The sequence below is a fragment of the Nyctereutes procyonoides genome, unplaced genomic scaffold (assembly GCF_905146905.1).
Source record: "Nyctereutes procyonoides isolate TBG_1078 unplaced genomic scaffold, NYPRO_anot_genome, whole genome shotgun sequence".
Classification (NCBI taxonomy): domain Eukaryota; kingdom Metazoa; phylum Chordata; class Mammalia; order Carnivora; family Canidae; genus Nyctereutes; species Nyctereutes procyonoides.
The window spans coordinates 2,999,741-3,024,895 of NW_026575040.1; the positions used below are offsets into that span (position 1 = coordinate 2,999,741).

Sequence of the window (25,155 nt, forward strand, 5' to 3'; positions counted from 1 at the left end):
CTGCACCTGGGCAGGATACTTGGAATCATCCATGGCAGAGGACTCCCGGGTCCCTGGGATGGGCCCAGGGCAGGGGGGAGGGTGGGCAGGGAGCTGGGCAAAGCCCCTCCCTTGTGTGCCTCCCCAGTGCCACATTTGCCCTAATGAGCCTGCTGCCCACCTGGGGCTTCCATGACCCTACTGGGGGACAGCCAGAGGAACAAAGGGGAGTCACCTTCTATTTATGGGGGCTGTGAGTACTGCCCTTCCTCCAGCCCGGGCCAAGGATGCTGGGCACGCTCCAGTTCAACACATACTCTCTAGTAGCCCCGTTTGGGCACCAGGGATACAGATGTGACCAAGGCTCGGAGCTTGTATCGTCCTCTAGGAGCTTGTGTTGTAGTGAATGTGGCAGCAGGCACGGTGTGACACAATACATCAGCACAATAAGGGCAGTAGTTGGAAAGTCCCTCAGCCAGGCTCCTTCATGCCCTGGGGTGCAGGCAGAGGTGTGAAGGAGGCCATCCCAGAAGGAGTTTGGTAATGGGTTTTGAAGGATGAGTAAGAGTTTGCCAGGTGCCAAAGGAGAGAGGAAGAGGTGCATTCCTGGCTGAGGGAACAGCAGGGGCAAAGGTGTGAAGGTTAGAAGCCGCCTGGCACCCGGGGGAAGTGTAGAGAGACAGTGAGGACAGGTGGTGGGAGACGAAGCTGGCGTGGCTGCAGGGTCTAGTCATGGAGCATTGAATGCCAGGCCAAGGCCCAACTGTGGAGCCTGTTAAGTCAGGTGAGGTGGGGTGGGCTGCAGCTACATACTGACTATGAATTTCCAAACAACTCCCAAGATGAGGCCTGGTTTCCTTGTAAATATGCCAGCGTGCTTCCCAGGTCCCCGGAGCCCGAGAGGGAGGGCAAGAGGTTGGCCAGTCTCTCACAGCAGAACCAGCCTGCATTCACCCCCGCCCCCACCCCCTCCGGGCTCAGGAAAGCCTGGCCATCTGGGGAAACTGGAGGCACAGTCCAGCAGAGCTGGCAGCTGCTGAGAGACCCTTCTGGAGGTGAGAGCAGCCCCAAGAGGAGTAGGGCTAGGATGCCAGCCACCAAGAGCCTTGGGATGGGGAGACAGCCAAGGGCAGGCATTGCTGGGATGTTGCCTTTCCTCACTGGTCTGGCTGGGCCATCTGCCTGGCATCCTGGGGCCACCAGGCCATGCCCACCCTGCACTGGGGGCTGCCCAGGTCCAGGCCCCTGGAGCCCCCTTGACCCGTGTACTCAAGAGAAAGAGAGACTTGGCAGGGCCTTCTCACCCCACCCCTGTGACTCAGTGATGTCACTGTTCTTGGAGCAGACGCCTTCCAAAGCTCAGGCCGTGGGAGGCCACGCTGGACCCAGAGCCGGGGCCTCTTAGCCCCCAGGGGCAGCCAGCCTTCCAGGGGATGGCTCGACTGGGGCCTGAGCTTCCTCTAGAGGGCCAGGCCCTGCCCAAAGGGGCCAGGCTGCCGGGGGGGACCTGCCAGGGGCCAGACAGCACAGCTCCCCAGGGCGAGTGCTAGGTGAGGGAGGGAGGTGCAGAGGAAGGAGGTCTTGGGCGCACCTTGGGGAGCCCGGCCTGGGGGAGGGGAGCTGCCCCACCCCAGGGGCCCCAGCCTGCGGGGAGTCAGTCCCCGCTCTGGAGCCCATCTGAGGAGGAGGCAGGACCCATACACGCCTGATAAGGACACAGGAAAAGAACAGATGGTGCCAACAAGTGCAAATTAATTGAGCGAAGCCTGTGTACACAGGCGCTGCGCAGGCGGCCTGAGGCGGGGGGGGGGGGGGGGGGAGGGGGGGGAGGTTGGGGGGCAGGGCAGGCGTGGGGCGAGGCTGTAACGAGCACTTAGCTCTCCCCGGACGCAGCCAGAGCCTTATCGACAGAGCCTGTCTATAAATCTCCCGGCCGGCCGCGTCTCCAGGAACCTTAATTACGGGACCTCATTACCCCTCACACCTCTGGGCCCAGGGGACTGGCCGTGACAGCCGGGCTGAACCCCTGCAGCAGGAGGGACCCCACCGGGATGCCTGGGGGACACGCTGTAGGGTCTCGGGCCCCGTGAAGCCGACGGAGCTCAGCCTGATTCAGGCCAAGGGCGTGGGGGCCGGTGGGGGGGTTGTTTCCAGCTGGTGTTGACTCTGGCGAGCACTCTGCCCCTTTGAGCCTCATTTTCCCCATCTGTACAATGGGGAGAGGGCTATGGTGAAGCTGAGCGGGCAGAGTCGGTCTGGGGCTGAGCACAGTGCCTGGCACCAGTGCGTGTGTAACGCACGCCCCTGCCCCCTGTCCCCAGTCACCGTGCTGGAGGCCCCGAGAGAGACAAGCAGCCCCGGCGCCCGGCACTGGCCTGGCCTGCACGGCTACACCTGGGCCTGCTGCCGGACATCACTCTGAGGCCTCTTTTTATTTAAAAAAAAAAAATTTTTTTTTAAATGTAAGTAGGTTCCACGCCCTCCAGGGAGCCCAGCGTGGGGCCTGAACTCACGACCCCGGGATCAAGACCTGAGCTGAGATCAAGAGTTGGATGCCCAACTGACTGAGCCCCCCACCGCCCTTCATACAAAGCCACGTTCTGACCGTGCTGGAGCAAGACAAAACCAAGGCCACTCGGAACCACGTGTGAACACAGATAAAACACGAACATTGTTCAAACCACAGAAATGACCGCACAGCAGCCTTCCCTGGCCAAACTGAGTGCCTGCTGCTTCTTTATTGAGGACAGTTTTAGCCCGTGTTGTGCTCCTGCTGCCTCCCGGGTGAGAACCACCCCACGTCCGGAGAGAATCCAACCAGAGCGAAATCCCGCATCCTCGAACACCCCCACGTCTCCTAACTTGAGCTGCAGCCTTTCTGTCCTTTCCAACCCACCCTTCCTGACGCCCCCCACCCCTTGGCCACAATGAATCAATAAACCCAACCCCGTTGGATCATAGGTGTGTCCTGTCTGGCTTTGGCCGCCGCGGACTGGGATTCCGGCACAGAGCACCATCTCCAGGTTCTTGTGTTCTCCAGGTGTGAATTCTAAGCTCGCTCTATCCCACCTGCGCCCTTTTATCGTTTCTATTGAAGGTGTGTGTGCCCCCAATTCTCATTCTGTGTCCCCTCCTGGAGCCCCAGAGCTGGGCTGCGGGTTGGGGGAGAAGCCCTGGGGGCCACCGGCCAGGTCTCTGCTGTGGGGGAAGGAGCCTCAGGCAGGACATCTGGGGGTGTCTGGAGGGACCCAAGGAGGCCGAGACAATCTTGAGCTGGGTTGCAGGGTAGGCGGTGGATAGAGAAGGGACTGGGGACAGGGGAGCTGGAGCTCCTTCTTTCTCCGCGCTCACCTTAGCCCCCAGGAAAGCCAGAACTGGGGGAGTCCATGGAGAGGGGAGGGTCTTCTACTCCAAATGCCCAGGCCTGGTGAGCTGGAAGGAGCAGACTCCAGGGGCTTTCTGGAGGGGAGGCTGGCATGGCTGGGCAATCCCTTAATAGGTGCTGGGGTTTGGACATGTGTAGGTCCCCGTCCTGGGAGCTCACGTACTTTGTCTCTGCCTCCCCAACCCCAGCTAGATTCCTTCTTAGGGGCTGTTATGTCCTCTCCTCACCCCTCATCCTCAGTGACTAGACCTTTTGCGGCTGGTTTGCCCTCCTGCCTCCAGCCCAGGCTGGCACATTCTCCCCAGCCCTGAGTTACTAGACACTGTACTCCATTCTGCCAGGCTTCACTAGGTGCATCTGCTTTCGGACTCCTGGGCAATGCTTCTGGAAATCCAAGTGTCACACTTTGCCTTTGGAGATTTGAGTCTCATGGCTATTGGTCCCTTTAGAGACCCCCCCCTTTTTTTTAGATAAAGCCTATTTTATTTTATTTTTAAGATTTTATTTATTTATTCATGAGACACACACACACACACAGGCAGAGGGAGAAGCAGGCTCCATGCAGGGAGCCGGATGTGGGACTCGATCTCGGGTCTGCAGGATCATGCCTTGAGCCAGACTCTAAACCACTGAGCCACCCGGGGATCCCTAGAGACCCTTCTCACCTGGCTTGCTCCCCGGCCTCTCCTGGCTGCTTGCCCCCCTCATGACTCATCCTTTCCCATGAATCCATCCTCCTGGGCCCAGACATTCACAACACAGGCAGCAGTGAGGGGAGGGAGCTTCATGAGGGCATCTCCCATTGCTTGGGGTCACCCCCTTCCTGCCCCCCCTGCCCTGCCACCCACTCTTTCTCCTGGGATACCTGTCTCCTGCCCATCTCAGGCCCCGGCTTCAGTCTCACAATCCAAATCCCGATTAGCCAGACCTTCTGCACTAAGCCCCTCTTCACTCCTGCGTCAGGACCCGCCTCCCGGAGTGTTTAAGCTCCCCTCCCATGGGAGCCTTGGGTCCAGGCCCCAGGCCCCTCCTGCTGAGATGGCAGTAAAATCCTCAGCTGGGCAGAGACCCATCCAGAGTGGGGATGGATTCCCCAAGGGAGGTTGCTTGATAGGAGAGCCTTGGAGGGGCTGAGAGAGATGGCATGTGGCCTCTAACCGCCCTCTCCCCACACTGTCCTCTTCACCTTACTGTGACTGATAAGCCACCAGAGGCCCTTCACAAGTCCTCGAGCCCTCTCCAGGCAGGGAGCTTTGGCAGCCAGCCTGCAGGGAAAGGGTTATCATCACCCCATTTCACAGCTGGAAAGACTGAGCTTCTAGTAGGCGCCGGCCGGGGGCTAAGCAGAAGGCACTCTTCCTGTCTCTGATCCAGGCCTGTCATCTCCCCGGGTTACGTGGCTGCCCAGGAACGGGCACTTGTATGCATTTCCTGGACGCGTTTACCGAGCGCCTACTGTATGCCAGGTACCTGGAGTGGGGCTGCAGGCGGGGCATAAGGCAGGCCGAGCAGAGCAGCCAAGTCTCGGAACTGAGTGACTACCATTCAGATTAGGCATGGGTGGAATCTTCTGGGTTGGGGCACAGGCTTCAGAGGTCACGGGGCCACCAGATGAGGGAGCCACAGACAGGTGTATGGCAGGGGCAACAACTAGATTTGTGCTTTGGCTAGTTTAGCTGGTGGCTAAGTCCTAGAAGGGAGGGGCCAAGTGCACAGGAGGGTGCCATCTGGGCTGTCAGCTCCTGGTCTCTGGGCCAGCTTGCTGAGGGAGCCCCCACCCCCATAAAGGAGAGGGAGAGGCCGTCCTCTTGGCCTCCTTCAGGCTCCCCCCCCCTGTGAAGCAGGGCTCCTCCCGCAGTCAGAGGAGGGAGGGTGAGATGCCTCCAGTCTCCAAAACTGTCCTGCGAGGGGGCCCAGCCACCAGGCCCCCCACCCCCGCCAGACCGACCACCCCCTCCCCACGCCATCCCGAGAGGCCACCAGGCCGACACCCATTTGCATATCTGAGAGTGAAAAAAACTGCTTAGTGCCACCACCACAGGGCTGCTGAGCCCCCCTTTTGTCTGTTTGAGTAAGAGCTGGCGAAAGGCTGAAGGATAATTAGTCCCCGGTGGGCAGTGCTGGCCCCCCTCCTTGAAGATTTAAAGGCACAGCCCACCTACTTAGCCCATGGCTCCCCCCCAGGGCCCCCCTTCCAGCCCCCCTCCCGCACCCCCACCCTGCTGGGCCCTGGCGGCTGAGGAGGAGGAGACGTCAGCTGCTGGCAGGAGCCGATGAATGAGCATTTTATCTGATTAAACTGGGAGTGAACTGGCCCTTCTCTGTTATCTTTGGACCTGATTGGGTATTTAACACCAAATGCATTGTGTGTGCGTGTGTGTGCATGTGTGTGCATGTGTGCGCGTGGACAGACGGGGCTTTTCTTGCCCGTCAGGAGGAAATTGGATTGTACTGAAAAGCATTTAATCAGAGCTCAGGGGTGCGGCCTAACGGAGTCCCTGAGCTGGGGGCGGGCTGTCCTGCCCTTAGCCTTGGCCTGGCAGCCCCCGCCTTGGGTCCGCGGGTTACAGGGTCCTGCTCTGGCCACCGCCCTGGGCTGAGGAGTTGGTGGGGCCAAGGAGCTGAGCCCACCCCGAGCCTGAGCACCCTTCCAGACCACAACCCCCCGTACCTGGGACCCCAGAACTCCCTCCGACTTCCAGGGCTTGTCCTCCCGAGGGCACCGAGAAAAGTCTCACGTGGTCATTGGGCCATGGGCCTATAGGACTGAAAAGGGGGCGCCTCCTGGGATATGGAGAACCAGGGGCAGGGCCTGGGAGCGGCACCCACCATGTTGCCAGGGTCCAAAGTGGGAAGCTGGGGATTTTCTGAGCTGGTGAATAAAGTGTATTTGTGAAGGAAGACTAGAACAGAACACATTTAACAACTTAATTATTAGTTATTAGTAATTCGGAGTTCAGACGTGCGGTGTGCAGACCTCCACCCGTCCTCTCACAGGCTTGGGGTGGGCCTGGGGACGGGAGCCGCGGCCCCAGAGCTCTGTTTCGGTGTTTACCAGCAAACTGAGGCAGCCCTCCCACCCAGACAGATGGGCTGGGAAGGTGATGAGTCCAGCTCACCAGGCTCTTGACTCCTGAGTCCCGAGGCCTGGCCAAGGCAGCCGCAGGAGCAGGGACAGGGGCTAGAGACCCCAGACCTGGGTTGGACCAATGACTGCTCCCCCTCCATCTTGCCCTAGGGTCCTGGGAGGGCTACTGAGCTTCCAGCAGTTTCCCCAGCTGTAGAGTGGGGATGATAACTGCTCGTCCTTCATCAGGTTGGTGCATGGAGGAAACGAGATTATGATTAAAGTTCTGGGATCAGAGTAGGGGCTCAGTAGAGATGGGTGGGCATAGTCAGCATTATTGAGAGGAGGGCTAAGCTGGCAGTTGGCAGAAGGAATGGGCCGCATTTCCCAGGTATCACCCCTGGTTCTGTAGTCTCTCCTACGCGCACCAATCGATGACTCGAGCCCTCAGCAATTTATGGCCTCAGACCTCGGCTTTGTTTCCCAAGAGAGCCCGCTTCTGGCCCACCCACCAGTGTTTAGTCAGGAGCGGAGATGGGCAGCAATGCCGCGCGGTGCCAGCCGTCTCCACGGAGCAGAGCCGGAGGTCGTCCTGCCTCCGTCCGCCTTGTTGGCCAGATGAAAGGGGCAATCAGCAAGACCAGGCCACGCTCTCCACAGAGGGGGCGCTGGGGCCCAGAGAGGAGGGGGTGCAGCCAGGGCGACTGCTTAGGTCAGCGGCAGTCAGAACCAGACCCAGGTCTCTAGGCACCCGTCCTGTCCCAAGCTCCCTCAGCTGTTACTTTTCTCACTCCTCTGAGGGGCTTCTGCCTCAGTGGGCCCCTCATCCACATCCCCTGTTGGGGCAGGCCCCGACTTGGCCAACCCACAGTCCCATCTCTTCCCTCAGTTCTCGCCTCCACGCCCTAAGGCTTCCTCACCTCTCACTGCAGGGATGCATTCTCCCCATTTGACAGAGAGAGAAACTGAGGTCCTAGCTTCAGGACTAGATCCGAAGGAGGGCCCCCAGTGCTTCTCGGGGAGAACCCCGGCCACGGCCCCAACTTGGAGAGGGATACAGAGATAGACACACAGACACACACTCACACACAGATAATCTCAACTCAACAGGCCCCTCACAGGAACAAGTTCACCGACCCGTACTTCTCTTCTACCAGCAAATCAAAGATCTGTCATGGCTTTCGTACTGACAACCACTAATGTCTGACTCCTGGGGTGGGACAGGGTGGGGCTTAGTGTTAGGTACACGGCCCTCTGTGTCCCCACGATCCCCCGGCCACCCTCCTACACTCGTCCCTGACATAGTGACGTAGTGATCTAGTGATGTACTTTCCTACGCACGCCATCCCCTCTCTCCGTCCTCTCCAGGACCTCAGCAGTTGGGATGGGGAGAGTTATGCCCTCAACATTGGAGACAGGCCCAGACAGGGGGAGCGGTCGAGCCAAGGTCACACAGTTCTTGAGTGGTGGAGACCGAATTGGAGCCTGCTTCAACTGCACAGGTGGGAGGGCTGTGCAGGGCAAGGCCACAGGGCGGGCACATAGCTCGGGCACAGAAGGCTGGCCTAATAAACGAATGAACGGATGCGTGCATGCATATGTGCACCAGGCCACAGTCACCAGGGAAGGAGAGAGGCAGCTCGGGGCCACGCGGGTGGGGAGCCCCTGACATTTGTTCTCTGTGCCCCCTTCTTATTCCTCAAGCACTCCCACACCGGGGCAGCCCCTAGGGCCGGTGCCACCGCCCTCCCAGCTTCCCCATGCTGTTCCACTCCCCAGCCGGAGGCTCTCTCACTGGAAGTGTGCCTCCCCATCCAGATCCGGTCCCTACTGTCTGTGGGGCCTGTGAAAGGGGCATAAGAAGAGGCTCTTGGCATGGGCCACCTTCTGTCCCCAAAGGGCCATCCCCTGGGCCTGGCCCTGTTTCTCACTGAAAGTACTCAACTCTGGGGAGGACGGGTTGGGAAGAGGTCTGCATGGTTCTCAAGAGCAGACTCAGGTCCATCTGAGCAGGGAATTCTGGGGTCTTGGATACCCAGAAAGTGACCTACAGTTATGGTACTTTGCCCAGACCCTTCGCCCATGGGGAGACATGAGTATGGTGGGAGCCCCAGAAGGACCCTCTGGATCATCTAAGGACGGTACTCCCATCTTGTCTAATAACCCTGTTCCAGGGGCCTGGGGACCCTTTCCTGGGGCCAAGGTCACTCGCCCCTGCGGTCAAGTTGATCAGAAAGACAAGTCCACTCCAGCAGCCAGTGGCTTTCCCCTTGCTGGGTGGCACCAGGCTTCCCACCTGCTCCAGGGACCAGGCAGGGGGTGGTGCGCCCACCACCATGTGAGGCGCGGAGTCGGGGAGGGCGGCAGGCCTGCAGGGGGCCTTGCTCAGCGCTCACACAGACCAAGAGACAATAAATCGACAAACACTTAATCTCTCTGCAAATTGAAACGGAGCCGTAAATATCTGCTGCATCCCAGCAGCTGAGTTATGAGTCTTGTTTATTAATCTCTTTAGTCCCAGGTGATGAATGGGGGAGGAGGATGGCCCTCCAGAGACTCATAGGGCGGGGGTGAGGGGGGAGAGGAGTGGGCCAGGGGTCTGGGAACAGCCCTTCTGGAGAAAGGGTCAGAGGGTGGAGGGCAGCAGTGCCTGCCCCACCCCCCACCCCCACAGCTTCCCTCTCCTTCTCGAAGGGCCCATGAACACATGAACACAGAGAGCAGTCCTAAGCCTCTGGCACGGTGGCCAGCCCTCCCGTTTCCAGCGCACTGCCATCTGCTCTCCTTAATCCTCCTTGCAGCCTCAAGAGGGGGACAGGAGAGACTATTCCCTCCACTTAACAATGGCAGACAGGCCCAGGGAGGTGGTGTGACTCATCCAAGGTCACATAGCTCTGGCGTGGTGGGGACAGAAGCCTGTCCTGCTGGGGCTGCCTGGAGAGGAGGGGAGGGGCTGTGGGGGGAGACAACAGGACACCTGCTGGATGGTCTTCTTCCTTTTTCCCACCTTTCTCCCTTACCTCCCTTCCTCAAATGCTTGTGAGCTGGCTCTCTCTCTCCCTCTCTCTGTATGTGGAAGAAGAGAAGGACAGAGTCCAGAGAGGAAGAGTCAGGAGCTGGTGAGGGCCTCAGGTGGGCCCGAGAGCTGTGACAGCCGCCCACTCCAAGATCTAAGTTTAGGAATGTGCCCCCTGCCCAGTGCCAACATGGGAGCTCACAGTTTAGCAGCCGCGGGGTGCAAGGGAGGAGCTGGGGAGGGCTGGAGCCCCCAGAGGACGTCCTGCCTGTGGGAACTGGGCCTGGAGGGGTGGCGTGGGCTGCGTGTGCACAGTGCTTGTGTGTGATGAACATATGCCCCAGCCTGGGCCTCAGGACACGGGTGCTTGCAGAGGCAATGGGACAGAAGAGGCCCAGGCGCACTGGGGTCCGGACACTGGGCAGGGGAGCTGGGGACTACAGACTGAGAGGAGCTGGAGCTAGAGGGACAAGGTGACAGTGATGCTCCGTTTCGAGACTGCATCTGGCGGCTTGTGTGGAGTGGCCGGGAGGGGAACCCAGTCAGGCTCACCTCCTGGAGGCTGCTGAGCAGTGAGTGGGCGGACGGCCACATGCTCTCTCTCTCTGTCCCACTTGGATTCTCTTGTGTTTTCCCAGCCTCTTGTGGCCCAAAGTATCGAGGTCCCCTGGTGGGGCTCAGACACAGGACCGGGGTGATCTGCCTCTCAGGTCGGGCTCTGTGCCACTCAGGCTCATGGGGCGCAAGACCCCTGGCCTTTGCCATACCTTCTCCCAAGATGGACATTCCTGCCGCCAGCGTAGGCAGTGTCATACTCAGGTAACCACTGCCAGGACCTGCCACCTGCCGCCAGGTGGTGCCTTGGGAGTGGGGCCTGGTCTGAGCTCCTTGACCCCAGCCCCACCAGCCTACAGATCTCATCCTGGGGGTGGAGGGCAGGGAGGGGCTAGGGCAGGACCAAGGCTTTGGTCAGCGCAGGAGCCCCAGGGGACTCTGGAACATCTGCTCCAACCTCCTCTGCTGACAGAGGAAGGAACCCAGAGAGGGAAGGGAGTTCAAGGTCACCTCCAGGAGCCGGTTAGAGCTCTGTGGGAGCAGGGGGCAGCATGCAGGGGGCCAGGCGGGCAGAGGGTGGGGGTCCTGTCGCTGTGGACTGTGGAGACGGTGAGGCTGTGGCAGCCATGACCCTAGTGGGGCTGGGGCGGGGGAAGGCCCATGCCATGCAGGTGACCCTCTTCCTGGTTCAGCTGAGTCTGTCTCTGGCTTAGACCGCAAGTCCTATGGCTCGGGGACCCCTGGGCACACAGGGATGGCTGGGCACACTCAGGCCATGCAGGCAGGCACGCAGCACGATATCTCTGCTACACTTCCAGTCCCCCCCTTTGTAAAGGGTCCTCATCTGTCCCATCTGGTCCTCAGGGGCTGTTAGAGCAGGGTGAGCAGCTCTCCTGTGCTATAGATGGAGAGACCGAAGCTCAAGGACAGAGTGCTCAGCACTACCCTGGGCAGGCAGGACAGAGCCAGCACCTCTCCCTCTGCGGAGGGGCCTGGGGTGGGGGGTGGGCGCTGGGCTCTGAGGCCTGCCCCCCCCCCCGGTGCTCCCAACCCCACCTCTGCTGCTGTGCCATCTGGGACAGTCACAGTTCCTTGGGCCTGCCCTCCTCTCCTGGTCCATGAAATGGGGCGCTCTTTCTTGGGGACATGCTATCCGGGGGAGCTGAAGTCAACCTACCACCCTTCAGAGAGGTTAAAGGGGGTGGTGCCGCGGGGCAAGTGACATTAAGGAAATGAGGGCCAAACAGGATCATTCTGGGGTCCAGCAGGCTTCAGAAAAGGAGAGACCCAAGAGCTGACTCAGAGGAGGGCAGGCACGTGGGCACCGGCAAGGGGGAGATGGAGGCAGGGGGAGAGGCTTTCAAAGAGAGAATGAGAGAAATGAGTTATTCCAGTGTGGTGAGGAGGGAAAACTCCACTGAATCTTTAAACAACCCTTGTCAATTATTCATCTGCTGGTTGAGGGCCCTCTGGTCTGCCAAGCAAGCACCGGAGGGAGGGAGGGGGAGTGAGAGAGAGAGAGAGAGAGAGAGAGAGAGAGAGAGAGAGAGAAAGCCAGAGAATCAGAAAGAAAGAGAAAACCGAAGAAAGGCAGAAGCAGGGAGATGCCTAGGTGGGGGGGGGGAGGTCGGGGAGAGAGAAGGGGGTGTGTGGGCGGGGAGTGGAGTGAGGGAGCCGGAGAGAGGAGGGTAAAGACCCTCCACTGGAATTTCAACATACACTTCCTGAATGGCAAGAAGTACTGAGTACTTCTGCTTCCTCCAGGAAGCCTTCCTTGCTCCTCTCTCTTCCTGAGGGCTCACTGGGCGTGCCCGGCAATGCTGGGTGACTGTGGCACTTAAGAAGAGAAATGGTGCCAGCCGTGCCCCTTTGCCACAAGGCAGCCTTCATCCTTCACCTGCCTCCGAGGGCCTAGTCTGTGTCGCTCTGCTGTTTGTGGAGTGGGGCTCTCTCCCGCCTGCGGAGAACTTGCAGAGCCCGGGCCCTCGGCCTCTCCGTCCACCACCCTCCCCCTGCACCTCTGCACACAGCACTGGGCACCTGGCAGGGGTTGGGGGTTTGGGTTTTCTGGCAGGTTGGAGGAACTGCTGCTGTAGCTGCCCGAGTGGGGGTGGGCAGTGGGCAGTGGGGGGCAGGGGCTTTAGAAGGCCTCTGTGAACCCAACCAGAGCCCCTCCTGTTACCCGCTCAGTGGGAGGTGGGCAGGGGAGGGCGGGAGGGGTGAAGGGGGATGCTTGCAAGTTGTTTCATGTTTGGGGGTTGAAGATGACTCCTGACGTTGCATTCCTCACACCCAAAAACCCACCTCTCCCTGGAAAGACTTTCTGGGCTGCCCAGAAACCCTTCCTCCAGCTCTGCCAAACCCAACACTTGACCGGAGACCACACCCGTGAGCCCCTGGTCCCAGTGGGTCCACTCGGGACAGGAGCTTTGCACCACGTGCACAAAGTGGCACCTGAAAAGCTTGTGTGAAGACCAGCCTGTGATGGGAGACTGGGCAGGACTGCAGCTGGGAATGAAGGCGGACCCGAGGGTGCACTCAGGGAAGGGTGCTTGGTGGGGGAGGGTGCCCAGGGGGGCTAGAGCGGAGGCTGGCAGGCCCTGGGGCAGCGGGGAGCACCCGTGGCCTCTTCGCGGAGAGGGGACCGACCCGGCATCCCCTCCACCTCCTCCTCTCTTCCCAAGGTGCTCCTTTCTCCAGAAAATGTTAAATTTCCTATTAAGCCAGAGTAGGCTCTGGAGGGACTCAGGCAAAATTGTTTCTTGGGCTCTGGAGACCCCACTACAAGACTAGACACACAAATGCACCAGGAATCCGGTGCCAATGAGAGGCTCAGGGTCTGAACACAGAGGTGGAGAGAAGAGGGGAGGCAGCTTGTCGTCTGCTGGCCACTCCACCACTGCCATGTCACTGGGTCCCACTGCCACCAACCCCCTGCCCCAGGCTCTGCTGCTGGCCACACATCCAGGAGTCACACCCTGTGAGGGGGCCACTGCTACCCGGATGTGTTCAAGTGTTACTCGAGTATCTTCTGTTGCTCTGGGCCTCTGCCTGCAGCTTACGTGCTGTGTTCTGTGCTCACTACCATGGTAGTCTGCGGTCCCATGTCCCGTAATACGGTGCCGTGGAGGGTCACTGTAGGGCTGGGGTCTATTGCTATGCAACTATACTGCACCGCTCCCTGACTGCGTTCTATTGCTTGTCACTTTGTCTCTTGTTTGTATGAGCTCGTCTATCGCTATGTAATTTTGTTTGGTTGCTATGGAACGGTGACCCATTGCTGCATGGCTACCTGCGATTTCACGGAACTGCACGTTGCTCCTCACCCACGCTCTATTGCTTGGGATGGGGCTTTGCCGGCCATGTGAATGTCTGGGTCCCGCCCCGGTCCGTGCGGGCTCTGGCGAGTGGGTAGGAGCTGGAACTGGGGGCTGGGTCTTCCAGACCCAACTAGGGCAAAGAACCAGAGGTAGGAATAGCCAGATGGTAAATCTGAGCTGAGAGAGAGGTGGGAAGGGACAGATGATGCAGGGTTGGGAGGGAAAGGGGGTCTAACACAGGGTGTGATGGGCAAGGGAGAAGGGCAGGCCCAATGTACTGAATACTCTGAGCGTCTGAGGGACCAAGTGGCGTCAGGTTGGCTGAACAGCACACGCCTGGGGAAGGCAGCATGGGAGAGTGGGGTTTGGAAGCCTTCGGCAGGGTCACCCCACCTCGGGGCCTCCTCATTGCCACCCTTTATCAAATTAGGAGATACCACCATCTAGCCGGGTGCCCAGCAAGGGGGAAGGTAGAGGGACCAGCCCACCAACAGGGCTACTGGGTGATTCCCAGAGAGGGCACGCATCTCCGGATGCATGCACCTAACTCACAGCCACTCAGCCTGTGGGTACAGGGGAGCCCTAATCCCCCTTGTATGCGCTCAGAACCTTCCAGAATCTTGTCGTCGTGCCCTTGGGCTACTTATTTCTCCTCCTCCCCTCCACCATTCACAATAGTTACTCGGCCTCTTGCTTAAGAACAGTTCCTGCTCTTGGCTAACCTTGACTTCTCAAGCTGCAGTCTAGAACCATCTCATACAGTGGAATTCTTAAGAGATGATGAAGAGTGACCACGGGCACTATTCATGCTGCCAAAGTCTCCAAAGACAAGGTCTGAAATATTTATTTTCAACCGAGTTGAGAGCCGGGCTGGCAGGTCAGCCCCTAGAGCTGTTTCCCAAGGGGCAGAGGTGAGACAAGGGGGTGTAGAAGTTGGCCCATGAGTGCTCTTGGACCTGCTCCGGGGTGGCCAGGGGCAGTCCACATGGGAGCACCCTGGGCACACCCAGCGGTCTGCAAACCTTCCTACTCATCTGACGGGACATGTTTCAGAAAGGTGCAGAAGTGCCAGGGGAAGATGCGGAGGCTGTCGGTGGAGAGGGTCAGGTCCTGAGAGGAAGAGGCCTTGGGCTTCCCTAGGGGCCAGTGGCCTTGGCTGGGGCCTTTCCTCAGGATCTTTCTGATCCATGTTCCCCATGGGATCAGCTGTGGAAGAAGGGGGGGAGCCACGCATGAAGGGACCCGTGGTACCCCTGCAGGAGACTTTGACTGGACTGTCTTACAGGTAGCCTGTTCTTCACCTCTTTGCATGAAGGGGCCACTACTCAGCACTGACCCCTCACCAAATTAAGATGCCACCTTCACCACCTTCATCAACCCTTTCCCAGCATCTGGTCTCCTGCCAGGAGGGGGCCGCAGCAGCAGTCATGACCAAGGACACAGACTCTAACCAGAGATGACGTCCTCTTTTCTTTGAGCCCCAAACTCTTCTTTGAGAAATCAAAACTAATGACTCAGAGGGGCTTTCTTTTACCCAGTGGACATGTACCTGAGAAAGTTCTGGGTTGCTCACTACCTGAGTCAATGGATGGTCTCTTACAATGTTGGGTTTGCCTGAGGGAAATTGTGTTGGGAGTTCCATTCAAAAGATGAAGAGACTGTAAAATGAAGAATCCACACCTTCCACCAGTTTAGCTTTGGGGTAAGTCACATACGGAGTGTGCTTGAAGGGAGGCCTCCTTGCCACCTGAAGAGTGACCAGGTGACGGCCAAACCCCTTCCCTGTGACCCCATCACCACTCTGGCCCTCCCAGTGCTGAGTGGAAACACTCACCATCTCATGGGACATCTTGGGTGACTGAAGCTCTACCTCTGCTTCCTGAGAGGTAGATGTGCTGGATTCCATTGTAGAGCTCACCGTGGCCTTGGACCAGGATTCACGGATGGTACCCAGCTTTTCATCCAAGATCTTGGGGTCTAGGATGGGAAGAACTTGGCTGTTGTTTGGCGTCAAGAAGTTTTCCGGATTCTGAGAAGAGAAGGTGCAAAGAAATTTGTGTCTTTCTACCACAAGTGTACTTTCTAGATCCTTCAAGCTTCTCCTCTTCATGGCTCAGGAGGCCCTGCATGCGGGCCCGTCTACCTCCTACCATCCACCCCCTTGCTCACTGGCCTCACCACACTGTCCTTGGTATTCCTCCAATGAGCCAAGCTCTTTCCTGCCTCAGGGCCTTTCCATCTGCTGTGCTCTCTGCCCAGAAAGCCTCATGGGTCTTTACAGGGCTGTCCTCTTCTCGTCATTCAGGTCTCAGCCCAGATGTGATCTTCCCGGTTGGGCCCTGGCCTTCAAGATAGAGGCCCGTTCTCTCTAAAGGCACCCCTCCTCTACTGTAGGGGTGCCTTCACATTATCCATTTTACTCTTCACAGTACTCAACTCTGCCAGAAAATTAAACTTGCAAAAACTCTTTTTGCTTGTTTAGTGTCTGCCTCCCTCCTCTCCTCCCCACACTAGGACACAAGTGACATGTAGGCAGAGACTTTGTTCATCCCCAGTGGCTGCCTCATTGTAAGTGCACAACACATATTTGTTCCAGGAATAAACGAACCATGCCATCCAGGCTCTCACGTCTGGTATGGTAGCAACAGCCTTGCGCCTTTGACACCCTTTGCTGGATAGATTTCTTTTCCATTCCATGCCTGCCTTATCCTCCTACCTTATTACCTGTTAAACAGTCTCCTCTCTCTACTCTGCTGGGCCTCCTCTTCGTCTTTCCAGGTTCTTTTTCCTCTTCCCTTCTTCCCTTGGCAGGACCACAGCTCTCATCTCTGCTTGTCTAGAACCCAGCCCCACTCAGATCCCAACCTCTCCAGGAAATCTTGATGGCCTCCACCCACACTCACTTAAGGCTTTTCTGGAATGTTCCAGACCAGCAGCTGGCTCTCTCTGCTCTCACACTGTTCTCTAACTCCAGGCTCATTTGCCATTTTTGTTTCTCTGCCCGAACTTTAAGTTCCCTGGGCTTAGAGACATGGGCTTATGCTCCCTTTAGGAGAGATTACTTTAAAACTCTGGTAGAGATCCATGGTTAGCCCTAATGTGCATGTTGCTCAAAGGCTGTAGGGAGCTCAAAGGCAACCAGCTTCTACCCCACATCAGTTGTTGGAGTTCTCTCTTAGCCACATAGCAGATAAATATGCCACCATCTGTGCTAGAAGCAAATAGAACAAGGGGCATAGTGCCAACCAGGACAGGATGTGCTCAATGTTAGAGGTGCTTGAATGTCTGTCCCTGAACAAACAGAGGGAGAACAGTACAGGTAAGCCTCTCTTTAAGTGGACACTAATGAAAACCCACACACATGAACCAGATGAATCAGGATAAGGACGCTTCATTTTACCACTTGGATCCTTTAACTAATGATTCCTTTATGCCCTTTTAAAATAAAATTTGATATGCAGAGAAGTTCATGGGGTGCCTGCCTAGGTGGTTCAGTCAGCTAAGCCTCTGACTCTTGGTTTCAGCTCAGGTCATGTTCTCAGGGTCATGAGATTGAGCCCCGAGTCAGGCTCCCAACTAGGTGCAGTCTGGTTCTTGAGATTCTCTCCCTCTCCCTCTGCCCTTCCTCCCTTTGCATGCATTACTCTTTCTCATAAATAAATAAATAAATAAAATCTTAAAAATATAAAATTTGGCATACAGAAATTAACAGGAAGTCCTTTCAGGCCTCTGTCAGTAGAGTAAGGGATAGTCATACAAGAACAGAGGTATCCAGTCCAGTCTGGGCCTCATCTCTGACCCACCCTGTCAGGTGGGTACAAGGACAGACACTTCCAAAGAGAAAGCAGTTACATGAAGATTCTTGAAATGAGAAGAGTGAAGCACTGAGTGACCTTGTGGCTGATTTCGGGTGACCTTGAGGCTGATTTTGGCACCTATTGTACCCAAACTTCCAGGCCTGTTTTGCCCCTGGGCTTCAGACCTGGCCACCTCTCTCATCTGCCTCTCCCAGTAGCTATGGTTTAGGGAGGGCGAAATTCGTTTAGAGGCTCCCCACTGAACACACCAGTGCCTTTGGATAGCATCTGAGTCAGGTGGTTTGGGGTTGTCTTGTTGTCTCTGAGTTTTTTCTTTTCTTTAAAGATTTATTTATTTATTTGAGAGAGGGAGACAGATAGAACAGGAGCAAGGAAAGGGGCAGAGGGAGAGAGAGAAGCAGACTCCCTGCTGAGCATGGAACCCAACAATGTGGGGCTCTATTCTAGGACCCTGAGATCATGACCCAAGCCAAAGGCAGATGCTTAACCAACTAAGCCACCCAAGTGCCCCGTCTTCATGTTTTAGATAGGAAAAAGCACCGCATGTGTCTCCTGCTCAGAATAGCTGAACACCAGACTGGCTGTAGCAGGAGAACTACAGAATGATTACTGGAGATGCGTGGGTAGATGGATACAGGAGAGAGTGAAGGAAAGAACAACTAGCCAGGGCAAAGACGGACTCCCCATTGACCAGGTGGCCCCTGGGACTGGGGCGAGATGCTGATTCAGGACCTGTAATGACATCTCTCCTCATTTCCAGGCAGAAAGCCAATCTTGCTGCCCTGGATTTCATAGACTGCCATCTAATCCAGTTAGGGGAGGAAGTGGAAGTAATGAAATCAAGAGAGAGGTCTCCAGAGGTACCCCATCAGCTCTGAAAGCAGGGACACATTGCAGAGGGAGTCCCTTCCCCCATAGCCTGTCTCTCTGACATCTACCCTGTGTAGGCCCAGTACCAGCTGGGTAAACTCAGTGACCCAGAGCTGACGTTTACTTGGTTCCTCATCAAAGCGGGGCACTTACCAGGTACTTAAAAAATTTTTTTTTAAAAAAAGGCAGATTGTCATAAGTAGGGGCTCATTTAGACGTGTCTGGAGTCTTGGAAGCTTGACTATCCTGTGTTCTCCTACAAATGGACCTTGAGAGCTTTAGAGGTTCTAGCAGGGGAGCGCAGCTACTCGTAAACCCTTGAATGAGGAACTGGCCTTCAATATCTAGACAGCACAGCTTCGGGAGGGATGCATGTGGAGCAGTGAGGGAGGAAGGGGACATCTGCTTAGCCAACCAGATCAGCTGAATCAATCTGGTGATCAATGGGGTGAGAGATGTTGCAGCCATATCACCCTCACATCCACTCACCAGGTACTTTCACGTAGGATTCTGAAATTTATGATGTATAAATCATTTAATTTTTCATCACAAAGATAAAATTAAAATGACACTGGCCCCTCAGTCCAGACCAGTGACTTCATCTTGTCAGTCTCTGAGGCAGATTATGGGGGGAAGATGTTCTCAGGAGGAGGGAAGGAAAGGCAGAGTAGTGATGAATGTCAACTCTTCTGTACCTTTGGACCCACAGCTGCTCTACCTGTAGCTCTTACCCGACTCAGTGGATCTACTCTGCTCTGAACTCTCCATAGCGGGCGCTGGACTGTACCTGTTCCCACAGCTGCTTCATGCTAGTACCTCCCCACCTCCCACACTTGTCCTTGCAGGACTCCTGCCCACATTTCTACTCTCCCGCTCTAATCAACTTTGTCAGGATCCATCCTGCCCTGGGAGTTGGGGGAAAGCAAGTGGGTGACTTTTACAGAAAAATCTTTAGACTCCCACACAGTAGAGGCCCCAAAGGGAGGTCCAGAAGCTGTTGCTCTTGTCATGTGAGGTAAGGGGCACCAGGAGGCCCACAATGCCCCACACAGTACCTAAATTCTTCTTAACATCGCCTATTCAGACTGCTCAGCTTCAGTCTACCCACATTGTGGGGAGGCAAGTGTGCCCTTCTTCCTTGCTTCTCATGAGAAGAGAGCTTGTCTGGGGCTACAAGAAGGGGCCAGGCTGCTCGGAATGTGGGTGGTCAGGGTGGAGCAAGGAGGAGGGAGACAGTGCTAAAATGAGGATGAGGAGAGAGGATAGGGCCTTGGGGACTACTCCTTCCTATTTAAGCCCAGCCTTACCTAGCTCTCCCCCTTTCTTCCAGGTGGGGGTGGAGGCTGCTAGCCCACCCCAGAGGCCGGCTTGTTTGCTTTGCTATTCAGCAGGCCTTGCCCCTGCTTGTGAAGGCAGCTTGGGGCTGACAAGTGGCCCCCTCACTCTGTGGTTCCGTGGCTGCACCGCGTCCTGCTTCATTAGGGCTGTAATTGGGAGACCTACTTTGAAAGCTCGAAGCAATGCACAGCCATGCACCGGCTCAGGCTCGCTGCACAGCCCACCGCTGCTTGTGTTGCCGCAGCTGCCCCAAACCACGTGAGTGTCATGGTGAAGAGAAGACTCCCTTCCTCATGCCTCTCAGGCCTCCCCGTTGCCTGCAGAGGAGGGTCTGTTGGGACAGACCAGGCCAATAGCATCACAGACTCGAGGCTTCTTGGGTCACCTGTTTCCTCCTCCTCCCCTACATCTCTGCCTCCCTCCTACCCACTCGGTCCCCTAGATCCATAATCATGCAAAATGCAACAGTTCCAGCCTGCCCTGGCAATTACCCACTAGCCAGGGTGCAGCTGCTGTCCTTGGTGCTGAGAGCGCCCGCCCTCAGGCCTGCCCGCCGCTCGCCCCGCCCTGAGCTTCTCGCTGGAGCGCACACGCTCTTAATTCAATTAGCTGGCCCTGAACCCTCCCCGGGGAACCTGCAGCGGAAACTGACAAATTCTGTTTAACAAAGACATTTGTCCCCCGCCCCGCCGGCCTTGGGCTCTGCCCGCCTGTATCCCGCTCATTAGGTATCTAACAAAGTGCGTCCCAAGAAATCTGCTTCCAATCGCTAGTAATTCAGGAGGCCTGATGCAATTTTCTCCCTGATAAGGGTGTCTCGCCCGCTGGCAAGCACCATAATGAGCCCCGTGCAGCAGCTCCCTGATCAGTCACTGCTTTGTCATTTCCTGTGGCCCCAGTTGTAGGTTCTTATCTCTTCAGCTGAAGGCGAGGCTCAGAAAACGGGGCCCTCCAAGAGGGCTTGCTGCCTCCCATGCATATCACAAGCCTCATTATGGCATCCTGCATGGTCTTGCACCTGCGCTGGGGCTGGAAGCTCTGAGTCTGTCTGCTAGCAAAAGAGGGTCTGAGTGTTAATCCTCACTGGGACCATAATTCATTCTCCAGAAAATGGTTTCAGAGGGTTAATTTAAAAGCAAGTTGTGGGGTCAGGGGAGGGGAGCCAGTGATAAGGATATTTTAAAATTCTGGCAAGGATTTTAGTATTAAATAGAGCCTTGCCTATAGCTCATTGGACAGTCTGTGGGCTCACTCTCGTTAGCTTGGAACCTGGGTTTTCTGCATTTAATCTTTCCCATTGGGTTCCTCCATTGTCATCTAGAGAGAGCTTTCCAACATAGAGTTGGAAATGGATCAGATCACACCTTACTGCTGCCAAAACCACTTTGAACCACCACCACCAAAGTCTAAACCTGCATCCTGGCATCCAGGCCCTCCACAGAGTAGGCTCCATCTAACTCTCCAGTCTCATTGCCCACAACAGTTGCCATTCGTCCCGTGTGCTTCTGATACTGTCATGGCTCCATGGCTTTGCGTCTGTGATTCCTTCTGCCTTGCCAATTTTCAAGCCATTCCTTGAGGCATAGCTCAAACCATTCTTTCCTGTGACTCTTCCCCTGACCTTTGTATGCTCAGTGTACTTCATCCAGAAACCTTAGCAAGATGGGTGGTAATGACCTGCCAGGGTGCTTTACTGCTTGGCACAGGTTGGAGATCTAAAAACTGGCTAACAATTCATGCCTGAATGGCCTCGGGTGGAGTGGGGGTACATATGGTTTGGCTGAAGAAAGGCCTAAGCTTGGATAGTGTGGCTTTGAGAAAAGTTCTGCCCCCACTCTCTGAATAGTTTGGTCTGGAAGCTTTGCCCTCTCTCATTCGCCCCCCTTCCTCAACCCAACGGTTGTACATGAGAGAGAGCAGAGCAGGCCAGGGGAGGGCCCAAATGTCCAGCTTCGTTGGCCATCCCTGTGTCCTGACTCAATACTTTCCATCTCTGGCTGCGAGCCACGGGCTAACTTTCTCAAGGCAACAGAATCCTGTGGTTGGTGAGCCATTTGGGGTGAGCATTCAGTATGGCTCTTGGTCCAGCCCTGTCCACTCACAGGCCAGAAAGCAGGTCTCTACTTTCTCCATCTCCTCCACAGCTCCCAGCTCAAGGCAGGGTACACTGGGGACTTCAGCATCTCTGGCCTCTAGAGAGATGATTGTCTGTCTCTTCTCCATTTCTTCATTCCCTGAAAAATTGTTGTGAGACCAAATGTGGGGCTGGTGATGTTTATCTTCAGCACTTGACAAGGCCTCCTGATGTCCTTATGGATGTGAATCTGGTGGAGCGGCTGTCATGAGGGGCGGGCGCCGAGTGACAGATTAGCAAGGCTTCATTGTTCCCCTCCCCCAGGAGCCCTGTCCTCATCTCTGATGAGTTCAGCATGTTTGTCAGCAGCTACACTGGGCTGGGCACTTACACATGCTCCTTCATTCAATTTTCACTACATTCCTGGCTGGTAGGGATCACACCTCCCCTCTGTGGATGAGGAAGGTGGGACTCAGGGTGGCTAAGATCAGTGAAAGATCCAGGATTCAAACCCAGACTTAAGGATGCACCCTGTTTGTGTAGGGGGTATGGGGTGGAAAGGAAGACAGGCAGGATGTTGTGCGGTTGTGGGAGGGGAAAGGGTCCTTTTTCTCGGGATCCATCATTGTCCTTGTGGTAGCATTTTCAGAGCTGGAGTCTTGGGGGTGGGGACAGAACCCTTCAGAGGACAAAACCAGCGGAGGATGCTATCGTGCCATCCTGAACACTGGGTCTTCTAGGCAGCTGTGCTTCATGAGGAAATGGAGGCAGGTTTGTGTTGGGGCTTCTCTGAGGACCCACTCAGAGCTTTCATAGAAACTTATAAAAATTCGTCAAAAGTAAGCATGGTTCTGCCTATTACCTGCCTATTACCTCCACATTTGTTAAACAGCCACCTGTCCCCACTTTGGTTTGGTCTCCAGAGAGCCTTGTGGCTGATTTGAGTGAAAACACCAGGCAGCCCTTTGCATGGCATTGAAGACCTGCCTTGCCTCTCCCTGTAAGAACAGGGAAGGGGGAGGGTCTGAAGGGATTGTGGGAACCACCACTTCCCTCAGTGGGTGGCAGCAGGGGCCATCTCCTTCTCTCCTCAAGGGCACCTACCCTGTGCCAAAATCCAAGGAAATGCATGGGTTTCAAGTCCTTCCAGCACCTCTCAGGCTTGTGGACTAAGAAGGAGGCAGCCATTCAATGTGAGGGGCCCCATCTCTGCCTGCATAAGACTCTGGATTCCAAATCCCAGCTGGAGAGGGCACACTGTTGCCAGACACCCAGAGGACTGCATAGACTTGTCCCACCTTGCAGGAGGCACATTTCCATGCAAGGAGGCAGCACTGACACAGTGAGCATCTATCACATGGATGCTGGGCTCCCGTCCACATGGGTCAGCCTAGGAAACCTGGTCAGTATGGGCCTCGCTTCAAAGAGGTTGCCTGTAAGCTGGAGGGCACCTAGGATGCTATGGGATCTTGAAACCAGTTCATTAAAAGAGGCAGACTACTTAGCCTGGAGAAGCACAGACTCCTGGGGGACCAGATCACACTCTTCAAAGGGAAGAGGCCAACATCAGAAGGAAAGTGAAAGAGGGCAAAAGGTTATTCATATATGTATATGTGGAGTAGCCATAGGCTTATGGATTCTTAGAGCCGAATGGACGTCCAAGGCCAACCCCCACAGCATGCGTGATAAAGGGAAGTTTGTGGCATATATGCATATATTGTGGCATATATATGGTTTTGGTGAATCTATGTAGTTACTCACATATTCATCTACACACACAACTCCAGCTTAAAGCAGATCACTCTCAGCAGCAGGTGCCTGTAGACAAGTCCCATCAGAGGGAAAAAGCTTAACCCATGGCCCACAGACCTAGCTTTGAGCACAGTCCATCTTGCCATTCACAGAACCTGCAGGCTTTGCTGGCTGGTGTGCCAGGCAGCATGCCGGATGGCTGAGTGTGCCAGTATCCCCAGCACTGGGGGCTTGCCAGGGCTGCACGGAGGAGCCTGGGGGCACAGAGAGGGTGGGCTCAGTGGGAGGTGGTCATTTCTATCTGTTGTGGCCACCGAGCCATGGGACAGGGCACTTCTGGTGGTAGTAAGCGTCCTGTCATGGCAGAGTAAGGTTAAGTCCACCTGCAGTAGATGTTGTCAAGGAGAATCCTGTCCAGGATGGGCTCCTGAGAGACAGCTCTGTGGTCTCTGCCTGTTTGGAATTTCCGCAATACTCTTGTTCCCGGGGCTCTGACAATGGGTGATGTGGAAGCAGTGGGTGTGGGGGGTAGGTGTTCACCAAAACCTCAGTTAATCAGGATAACCTGTCTCTGTCCCATGGAGGCTCAGGAGAACGAGGATGTGTCCTCAGGAGGGCGGTACCCAAATAGGCCATGTGTATTTATTTCTCCTGAAGCATCACCTTTCAGTAGCACGTCTGACAACTTGCAGGGAATTGCCCTTGAGATGGAACCATTAGCCACATGGACGAGGGGCCCCAGGAGGCCCGTTATCCCAAGCCCCCCTGCAGCCAGAGTGTCCTTGGGACTCTAAGATCCCAGACTTCAGGCGGTGGCTCATGGAGCTTTGAGCAGTGTTTGATTTAAAAGATGGAAGAAGCAGTGGTCGTGGTCCCTCAGGCAAGAATGCAGACATGAAGGCCAGGTACCTTCCACCATGAATTTGCAGACAACATTATAGGTGCAACAGGAAGAGGCAAGGAATTCAGAGCCTGTCAAGTGTTTGCTCTCACTGGGTTTCGTCAGGCCTCTTACCAGGAGCTGATGCTACTCATGAACTCACTTGCTGGTTGTCTGGTCCACATTCCCTGGATTCCTCGAAGAATGCAAGCTTTATGAGGACTGTAAGATCTCTCAAACCAGGACAGTATCTGCTACACAGTAGGTGCCCAATAAATGTTGGCAGTGACACAGAGAACACCAGTGTTATGATCGTGAGGGCGATGGTGAGTGAGGGAGCTGGGGCTGGGCCCTCTGGGCTCAGCTACGACACCATCCACCTGTTCATCAGCTCTCAACACTCTCCCACCACCCCTAGTGAGAAGGATGCCAAGAGGGCTCAGATGCTAGCAGAGAGCCACGTCCAAGCCCGATGAGGGTGAAAAAAGGCAGATGGGCTCCATGGCTGCCAGTCCCTCCCTCTCCTCACTGTATCCACAAGGACAGCCAATGAATGGCTTGGGTGCCCTGGCTGCAAGAACCTATGTGGAACCCACCACATTTGCCCCAAAATTGGAGTTCAAGATTCTAGAATCAAAGTGAGTCAGTTATGGGCCAATTCACATATAGTGTCACCAAGGAACAGTTTAGCCACAAAGATATGCAGCTTCTGTGCACGCCAACAGGGGTGTGAAAATGTCTGTGTGGCGGCCTGCATTGTGTGCGAACATGGGTATACGCATTAAGCGTGTGCACCCTTGCAAAGGGGGGTGGGGGTGCACACGTGTGCATGTCTGTGCATATGGGACCGTCTCATGCGATGGTGTGAGGAGTGTGCGAGTGTGGAGCTGTGTTTGTGTGTGAATGCTTGGCTGCAGAATCTGAATTTCCTCTAGTACTATTTTCCTGGTTCACACCCAATCTTGATCCCTTTCTTTTCCTTTCTTCTCGGAAATCCATTACTGAAAGGTTTTTTACCCGCCTCCAGGGGGAGGGGGGCTGGGGGAAGGGGAAGCTAAAAATCACAAGGCCCAGATCAAAACACTCAGCCGCTAAATGAAT

General features: G+C 55.9%; 1 protein-coding gene across 1 annotated transcript in view; it reads right to left on the reverse strand.

Annotated features, from left to right (window-relative positions):
* Nucleotides 1-25,155, reverse strand: part of CCDC33 (coiled-coil domain containing 33) — a 107,726-nt gene that overhangs the window by 22,359 nt on the left and 60,212 nt on the right. The window contains exon 13 of the mRNA XM_055320094.1: nucleotides 15,157-15,351. Coding sequence (XP_055176069.1) covers nucleotides 15,157-15,351 — 195 coding nt within the window. The remainder of the gene's footprint in view (nucleotides 1-15,156; nucleotides 15,352-25,155) is intronic.